Source organism: Mugil cephalus, chromosome 1 (assembly GCF_022458985.1).
Source record: "Mugil cephalus isolate CIBA_MC_2020 chromosome 1, CIBA_Mcephalus_1.1, whole genome shotgun sequence".
Classification (NCBI taxonomy): Eukaryota; Metazoa; Chordata; class Actinopteri; order Mugiliformes; family Mugilidae; genus Mugil; species Mugil cephalus.
This window is the reverse complement of record NC_061770.1, coordinates 14,189,313-14,198,995: the sequence shown is the minus strand read 5'-3', so window position 1 is coordinate 14,198,995 and position 9,683 is coordinate 14,189,313. Positions and strand designations below refer to the sequence as shown.

At 37.4% G+C, this 9,683-nt stretch overlaps 1 protein-coding gene across 1 annotated transcript; it reads left to right on the top strand.

Annotated features, from left to right (window-relative positions):
• The first annotated feature begins 605 nt into the window (after positions 1 to 605).
• On the top strand, positions 606 to 7,519 carry LOC125010699 (deoxynucleoside triphosphate triphosphohydrolase SAMHD1-like). The gene is made up of 16 exons (XM_047589459.1): positions 606 to 886; positions 1,539 to 1,567; positions 1,912 to 2,072; positions 2,233 to 2,348; positions 2,818 to 2,891; positions 3,335 to 3,496; positions 3,609 to 3,709; positions 3,885 to 3,993; positions 4,079 to 4,170; positions 4,312 to 4,454; positions 4,855 to 5,060; positions 5,449 to 5,481; positions 5,572 to 5,649; positions 5,792 to 5,896; positions 5,981 to 6,117; positions 6,621 to 7,519. Exons 2-16 carry the CDS (start codon positions 1,547 to 1,549, stop codon positions 6,634 to 6,636), a joined length of 1,554 nt encoding a protein of 517 aa, XP_047445415.1. The 5' UTR covers positions 606 to 886; positions 1,539 to 1,546; the 3' UTR covers positions 6,637 to 7,519.
• The last annotated feature ends 2,164 nt before the right edge of the window (positions 7,520 to 9,683 follow it).

Here is a 9,683-nt window from a genome sequence, read left to right as displayed (position 1 = left end):
GTTGTTAACTTTTGTTCAACACTTCCTGTTTTATTTTGTCTAAGGTCCAATTCCAATCCGCCCCCCAAAGACTCAAGCCCTGAACCCTCACTGACTTAAGTGACATCAGCTGTAAGTGATTGAATGTTTGAGTGTGAAAGGGCTCCAGATCCTAGAAATACAAACTCAACAGCACTTACCCCTTTTGACGTGATGTTATCTTGACCATGACATCCTGTTGTCACTGGCTACTCTGGGAGTTTTGGTTTATAATCTACTTGCAGCATGCACAAGGTGTGTGAGGAATAGACTCCCTGATCAGTCGGTCTAACAACACTATGAACTTACTGTAGATCAGTATTAATGCTGACTTATGGTAAAGAGCATTAAGGGCTCATTCACTGAATGGACCAGACCTCACACACTCATGGACTTCCTGTGAATGCGTCTCTAAGAGAGTGAGCCTATAAGGGGTGAGATTGGAATTGAACTCTTACTTCCTGTAAGTTTCTCTCTTGTGTGTTTACCTGCTCCACCCTAATGTGATCCACCTGTGTCTCATTGGCTTCCCTCTCCTAATATTTAGTCTGTGTGCTCCCTGTTCACTGTGCCAGTTCATCTTCGTCTTCTGTTAAGCGTTCCAGTTTTCATATTCAGATTGTCTTCTAACGGTTTTTGACTTTGGATCAGATTTTTGGATTTTACCTGTGCCTTGCCCTTTTGCCCTGTCTGCCTTCTCTGCCTGACTCGTCTGCACCAAACCTACTTCCAAATTAAATTGGAAACGCTACTTTTTGTGAGTCGTGCGTTGGGGTGTGTCCTTTGTGCTTCTCAGAACTACAACAAGAGGTGTATTTGGCATCTGACATCTTTGTGAATATTTGTGGACTTGAAGATTTATCCATAGGTGAGTTTTCTGGTTTAGTTTGTGTAATTAATGATTAAATGTTGTCTTAGTTAAAATACAAATACATTTATATTACTATATACTATATATATATTACATTTATATACTTAAATAAAATACTTGTTAGTAGTTTAAGATGCCAATGTTGCTTATCTGAGTCACCTAATCGCAAAATCTAAAAACTATATGTGGCAGCTACAGAGAGTGACAACACCTCTCTGAGAGTTTCACCCAGAGAATTATTTTCTCTCAAGGCACACAGGTACGTTGTACTTGAGGCCAGAGACATGGTTCCAAAAATACAAGAACAACAACAGACAAAAATCTCCAAGGCATATGCAACACACACACGGTTGTCAAGTAACCCAATCCCAGGGGAGGACAGCAAACAAAGTAAATTTATACGGAAAGGAATAGGTATGAATGCAATAAGCATACGAACAAGATGAAACACAAAGGTAAAGCAGTGCAGACATAACTATAGCAGTTAGACCCAGAACATCCTGCATAGAGAAAAATATATGTTTTCCTACGCTGCTACATATACAAAGCAACAAATGTGTGCAAAGTCAAACCTTCAACGATGCAGTGTAACAACAATAACATGAATGACTTCCCTTTCTCATGTGTTGTATTTTCTCTTTTTATCTAGGCACTACAATGGCAGCTGCAACAGGAAAGGTAATATGGTAAATGGTCTTGCTCTTATATAGCGCTTTTCTACCTACTCAAAGGTACTCAAAGCACTTTTACAGTCAGAGACACATTCACCCATTCGCTCACACAAGCATACACACATTCACACACCAGCGCCAGTTGCACTGGGAGCAACTGGGGGTTCAGTATCTTGCTCAAGGACAATTCGGCATATGGCACACTCGGGGGATCGAAGCGCTAACCCTTCGGTTCATGGACAACCCGCTCTACCTACTGAGCCATAGCCACAATGTGAAAGTGAGTCCTGGCTGACATCTGTGTGAGAACTTCACTGTGGCTTATTTTATTGTTTTATTTGCTTTCACCAGGTGTTTAATGATCCCATCCATGGTCATGTGGAGTTAAACCCACTTCTTGTCAAAATCATTGACACACCTCAGTTCCAGAGACTACGAAACATCAAGCAGCTTGGAGGGGGCTATTTTGTTTACCCTGGAGCATGCCACAACCGCTTTGAACACTCCATCGGGTACGTCCTCATGGAGACACACCAGCACACTGTCCAGATTAAGGGAAAGACTGATGTGTGACCAACAAGCACCAACTGAGGAAATGAAACCAAAGCAAACTGAATAATTTAGTAGAGGCATAATCATGTTTACATGTGTGTGCTCTATTTGTTGACACAGGGTGGCACACTTAGCAGGAGAACTTGCAAAAGCTCTGCAGTCAAGGCAGCCAGAACTCAAGATAAATGATAGAGACATCCTTTGTGTCCAGATTGCAGGTCTTTGTCATGACCTGGGTAAGTGATACACACGTCTCTACTTCTACATGTATTTATTGATGTGGTAGATAATAACAAATAAAGTCTATTGTGTAATGTGATGTGTTTCTCTCTTAATGAAGGAAAGAAATGTTCCTTCAGATGTTATCATTTCAGTGTTAAATTTACAATGATGCAGTATTATATTTCACAGTATATTGAGATTTTAGATGATTCTTTATCACAGTCTCTTCAAGTCTTTCTAAAAACATGTGGTCTTTTATTTTTTTGTAGTTAAAATGTACATTTAATGGAAACTATCCCATACCATTTTCTTTTTCTTTACTTTTCTAGGCATATTCATGTGACTTCTGTTGTTTTTGTTTCACTGACATGAACAAAGATGCAGAAATTACCTTTTTTAATATTAACACAATACAGTAATACAACATTTATTTATCTATTTTATTTATCTATTCACTTATTTATTCTTTTTCTCCATATCTAGGACACGGGCCCTTTTCTCACCTCTTTGATGGGATGTTCATTCCTGAAGCATGCAAAGGCCAAAAAAAATGGAAGGTTATTATTTCTGTTGTATTTGATGTTTGAGTTAAAAGCACAGAACAAAACTGCAGCACAATATATGTGATTGTGTGTGTGACTGTATGTGTGTGTTTTCGAGAAAATCTTATGAGGAAATCTTGAAGTTGATCCTGACATTGTTAATTATTGCTCTAATGAAGCAACATCAATTCAACACAAAACCTTTACTGTAGAAATGAAAAACACATTATAGTGGAAATAAACTGAACAGATTTGAAGAGAAATGGGTCTGTCCAAAAAGGAGCTTGTACATGTCGTCAGATTTTGTCTTCACCTTTCCCACATATCAAGTAATGTGATGTGCATAACTCTAGATGTATCTTAGCAGGGGTCAAGAGGTTAGAGATTTTCTACGTGAGAAGTGAGCTACTGCATTTTCATTTTTGATACCTGACCATTTAATTTCTTATACCTTGTAGCATGAGGATGCTTCTATAGAAATGTTTGATCACCTGGTGGAATCTAATAATCTGAGAGAAGTAATGAGGATGAAGCCTTACAGCCTGGACAAAAATGATGAAATCTTCATCAAGGAGATGATTAACGGTCCTCTAAAGGATCCTGAAGCAGCTCAGGCTGAGGTACTGTCACTAATAGTAATATAATATAATACTAATACAGTGAAATCAGTCAGTATCATCTGTGCTGCAGGTGTCAGTATCTAACTCCACTATTCTACTGTCGTCTCCACAGTGGCCGTACAAAGGACGTGAAGACACCAAGTCCTTCCTGTATGAGATTGTGTCCAACAAGAGAAACGGCATTGATGTGGACAAGTTTGATTACTTTGCCAGGTGGAGGCGCTTTAGAACAATTCACTTTGTGGTTTATAGTGAGGAGCTACTCTGTATTGCTTATCATGAATAATTAAACTTTTCTCCTGACTAGTTTTAATTTACATTCTAAAAGTTTGAAGAGTTTAACATAATACATAGAGTATATTTCTACTCATATATCTTCTCACTTCAGGGACTGCCACCACCTGGGCATCCAGAACAACTTTGACCACTGGCGTTTCATAAAGTTTGCCAGGGTTTGTGAGGTGCAGGGGGAGAAGCAAATCTGCTCCAGAGACAAGGTGTCTACTCCTGATTTTTATCTTCTTTAAAACAATGAATTAACCTGATTATCTGTGACTAAACTATACTTATTACTCTCAACAGGAGGTGGGAAATATGTACAACATGTTCCATACAAGGAACTACTTACATAGAAGAGCCTACCAGCACAGAGTAACCAAGAGTGTAGAGATCATGTCAGTACCCCTCCCTTGTTGGTACTCTACAGCTATTAGCATGATCTTCTGACCTGCTGTAGCTTATTTAAGTTGATTTATGATTCTCTCTATTCTATCAGATGAAAACTGTTAATACTGTTTGTTGGGTCTTTTGATCAGGATTAAAGATGCCTTTATGAAAGCAAATGATCACATCAAGATTCAAGGTTCAAAAAACAGAAAGTTCAAGGGAAAGGAAAGGAAAGGAAAGTTCAAACTTTCTACAGCCAAAAACAACATGGTGGCCTACAGCAAGCTGACAGGTCAGTGGAAGCCATCTCTTCCATGTTTACAATATACTACATGCTAAAAACATCCTCTCTGTCTTCATGGTTATGTCCCGTACTATATTTACATCATTCACATTACTAATAGAGATATAAAACCATTTGGCAGATTTCTGAATTAGTTATAGCATTATCAGTGCTAGATGACTCAGAAAATCTGGTGCAAGACAAAGAATTTCTCAAGTAGTGCAACACAGATTAGTAGTAGTAATGTAAAGACTAAATTCAGGAGTGCTTGAGGTTAGAGACCTACAGAGTCACCAGTGATAGGTGGTATACTATAAATAAACTTGAGGGGAAAAATCAGTGTTTGGTGAGTGTTGAAAATGATGAATGGGAAAAGTGAGCTTCCACTTCATTTCTTTTTGCTCTGCAGATCACTTGTTCGAATACATACTCTACTCTGAATCTAAAAAAGAATCTGAAGAAGAATCTGAAGAAGAAATGCAAAATGAATCGCTAGAAACATCCGAAGATGAATCGCAAGAAGAATCTGAAGAATCCAAAAATCTGAAGGGGGCAAGAGAGATTCTAAAGAGAATCGTCTCTCGGGATCTGTACAAGCTTGTTGGTGAAGCCATGGTGGGTAGAGAGGTGTTTACGTTCATTTTCATTTTCACACTGTCTATTTGAGTTTGTGTGTGAAGTCAGTAAAACATTTTGAAATTGCACTTATTTGCAAGTGTTTTGTCTTATAATTTCTCACTGATATCTCTGTACGCAGCAAAGGGATGTAGTAATGGCAATAGAAAGGAAACAAGCTTTACAAATTCTCATGTTATATATTTAGAGAAAATCCTTATTTGCTGTGTATCAGTACAGCAGCTGGCTCCTGATAGGTGACAGCCCATATAACAGCATCAATTAAGCTCCTTTCCTCCCTTTCTGCTTCCTGAGATGACTTCTTCTCAGACACCAAATAAAAATTAATGTGAATGTCCTCTGATTTTTCACCCTTCCCAACCTAAAGGAAATGGACCACCCAGGAAGCCAAAGAAACCCAGTAAGAAAACACAATTAAGAAGATTTAAAAACAAATAATAAAAAATGTTAAGATAAATATAAAGATACACATCTCTGTCCTGTCTGTCAGGATGCTAAAGACACTTGGAAAAAGGAACTGACTGAAGCCCTCAAGGCTAAAATTTCACCTGATGACTTTGAAGTTGTTGTGAGTGCTTCATATAATGTCTTCACTACACTTTTGTTCAAATCTTTGGTTTTGTTGATTGTAACATGTTTTCTTGCCTCCACTGGGTGATATTCGTTACTGAATATAAACACAAGTTTCTCTCTCATACTTCTTCTTTTAGGTCGTCACTTTTGACTATGGGATGAAAGACAAGGACCCTCTTGCTGAGACATATTTCTATGGAAAGAAGCATCCTGACAAACCACACGCAATCGAACCAGATGAAGTCTGAACTACAGTAGTTTGTAATTCTTTGTAAGATGATTTTACATCTTTATTTACTAACTTATGTTGCTGTTCTTCTTGTCAGGTGCGCAGCTTTCTTCCAGCACGCTTTTTTGAGAACATCATTCGGGTTTACTGGAAGAACCCTGATAAGACAGTACTGAACACTGCCACAGGATTGTTTAGTGGATGGTGTGAGGAGAACAGATTTAAAGTACTGAGGTAAGATTTATCTAGCTTGTGAACTATAATATAACTATAATAACTATAATATAGATGCTCTTTGTTGTCAGGCTAAATGTTCTTTTGAATAACAGTGACAAGCCTCAGTTCATTACAATCAATGTGAAGGAAGGAGGAGCAGTTAAAAATGTAAACCTTTCAGAATCGGGATCAAACTCTAAGTTCTGTTAGTCTCTGATCCCTCTGGATTCTACACACGGGGCGTCTTGTGTGAACAGTCCTTTTCAAAATATGACAAATCAAATCAAACAGAATTAAAGCATTTTATGTATTGTCTTTATACTATTTTCAAATAAATATAGTATTAAATTCATCAGCTTTGTAGCTATCTTTGGAAACTGGGTTTCAAAAACAAGTACAAGACTTTTCCGTAATGGTCTCAACTTATAATGGTTGAATATTCCAATAGTTGTTTTTTAATTTTTGTTTTTGGTTCATTTGAATCACATCTCTCACTGTACGGTGCTCTTCTTCATTTAAAGGGAACTGGCACCGTGAAGCTGAAGATGAAGATCAAAATCAAAATGAAAACTGACAAAGGAAGAAACACTTTGACACTGGTACAGTGAGAGTGAATATGATGAAAAACATTAATTAGGACAGAAGACCTTCATCTTCAAAAACTCTAATGTACTTGACACTATTTTAACAACTTAAAGAAATTAGAAGAGTATATACACATGAATTATTGCTTATTCAGGCCTGTATGCTGCTTTTATTTTTTTTAGCTTTTATTCTTTTTTAGACTTGCTTCCTTTTGCATATGGCACATATACAATACATAAACGAATCACTGTGTATTTTGTTGTTGACCATCAGATGTAGTTTATTAAAATGTCATGTTTGTGATATTCAGGTATCACTCACGACTCATTTCTATGTTCTCAGGAACTGTTAGGATTTTAAAAGAGGTGAATCAAATGTGTGACGGAGTCATTTAATGTGAATATTTAGTTTGTGTTTGGGGTCTAATTAGTGGTTTTTGGTTTTAATATTAATTATAATATTCAGTGTGTAATTCTATGAAATATTTTGATTTTGGATGGGTTTCTTCATCACATTCTTGTTTCATACATAGCCATTGTTCATTTATACTGGCTTCTTAATATGAAATAAGATATAAATAAGAAATAAGATCATAATCATTTAAACTCAAACCATTATATATTACTATCATTTCTTCACTGTATTAAATCCTAATAGCTCAGCTCACATATATGTGATTAAGGCATAGTTTGTGTATTGTTGTGTTTGATTCACTGTGTGCAAATTCATTGTAACTCAATAGTGTAATGTGTGTCTAACTGGGAAAGCTAAAAGGTTAACAGAGCCTTTGAATTGTACTCAGTTCAGGTGATCAGTGGTGTCTGGTTGATAGAATAAAGCTGTTTCCCTTCACCTTTGTCTCTGTGTCGTTTTTTCATCCCCAGACCAAAAATGTAGAGACAGACAGTGTAGTACCTGGTGAGTTTTAAAATGCTGTACCAATGACTGTTACGGCCATGAGCTGTTGGTCGTATTTCTCTCCCCTCTCGGGGTGCGTGCATTGTCTGTATGGGTGCGTGCATGTACTTATGTGTGTGTGTCTGTTTGTATCCTGTCTTAGGTGTCTTGTGGAGAGTCTCCAGTGGGCGTGACCCAGAGGGAGAAATTCCTTTCTGCAGCCAGAGACACTGAACAAATTGGTTGATAAATTAAAATCACCAAAATAATCCTCACTTCACTTTTAGTGCCTACCATATTGAAGCTCAGAAGCTGTGTTCAGTTTCAGTTTATCTTTGCATTTAACACGCACACAACTTTGTCCTGGCAGTAGCAGCATAAACCTCTGACAAAGCTAGAGGACAGGATGAATCCAGCTGAAATGGAGAGGTTCAGTGGTGAATTAAGTCCACCAGACTAGTTGTCCAATCAGGCAAAATAATTAAATCTGTGTTGTCAGAAAGGGACCAAGACTACAGAGATGGATATCCTTGTAAATTTACTCTCCAAAGTCTATAAATATCTATTTCCTCTTCTGTTTAGTTATTTTACAATTTCAATTGTTCAGTTATGGCATATATAACATACATATACCATTATATATTTAATATTCTAAACACATTAATTTTCATACATGTATAGCATAAATATAAATAAAAGACAATATTTTCAAGATTCCTTCTTTGGATTCTTACAACTTTGATGATACAAGCGTTTCAGCGTTGATACAGTCGTCTTTCCTCATTCACACTGCTTCGTCTCAGATGCTGATATTATACATAAACGTTTCAGACATGTTTAAGTGGATGTTTCATGGACACCTGCAGTGTAGTGGACAATAAATAAACAGTAATTTATATTATAATTTTAAAACAGTAGGTTTTGAACAGTCAAATTGAAACAATGTCTCTACAAAGTCAAATTCAACACAAATAGTAAAATCATTGTCATCTCAATTCATAATTTCCATGTACAGGCGCCCTACATTTGCATCCAAATACAACATTTTACATATACTACACTTAATTTTCATCAATGAAATGAGCTTCTCATCATCCTAGTGTCTCTTTGTCCTGTTAGTCTCTATCAGCATAAATCTGGCAGAACTGGAGGAGAGACTGATTCCAGCCGAGATGAAGATGTTCACTGGTGAATGAAGTTGATAGATATGTGCATTCATTCTTCAAGTTTGTCAAGTAAGAATATGTCAGCCCTGCTGAAAGAGATGTCCAAGAGCATATCTGAATTGGTGATTCAAATGCAATAAATATCCTTCCTATTCTTTACAAGGTGGCTTATAGCAAATTCGAATTTGTTCCCTTGCATTTGCCTGTCACAGTGGATGCCGGTTTATATCTATTTCCAAAGTAAGTTCTTGTATCCTTTGCGTCTTTTCTACAAGCTTGGAGGGTACGTGACATTGAAATACCAACAGTAAAATCTGGTGGTTTAATGTGATGGTCTGGGGCTGTTTTGCTGCTTCAGGACCTGGAAGACTTGCTGCGATAAATGCAACCATGAATTCAGTTATTAGATTTAGGGGGCAATCACTTTTTCACACAGTCATGTAGGTTTGTTTTCCCTCAATAATAACAATCTTTGTTTAAAAACTGCATTTAGTGTTAACTTTGGCAAACATTTAAATTAGTTTGATAATCAGAAACACTTAACACAAACACACACTAACACAAATATCCAAAAAAAAAAAGAAATCGGGAAAGGTGCACAACACTTTTTTCACACCACTGTATTTGGGTTTACTAGGATATGAAACCTGCTTCCCAGTTAAAAGACTGTTTTTGTTTTTTTGTGCTGTTTTTATTTCTTTCTTTATCTGGACTTTGTTCTTCTGTGTTGGTGGCTGTGGCGTCTGGTGGTGTATGCCAGAGATCAGCTGCTAATGCTGTCTGAGGCCTGAGTTTCCCGTTGAACTTCACAATAAGTGCTGGGGATGCCAGGCTGGAGGTGGAGGTGGAGGAGCGGAGAAGGAGGTCAGCGGCGCCGTCTGTCCTCAAGGGGAACGTGAGGTCTTTGGCAGCTGAATGGATGGACTATGTGCGCTT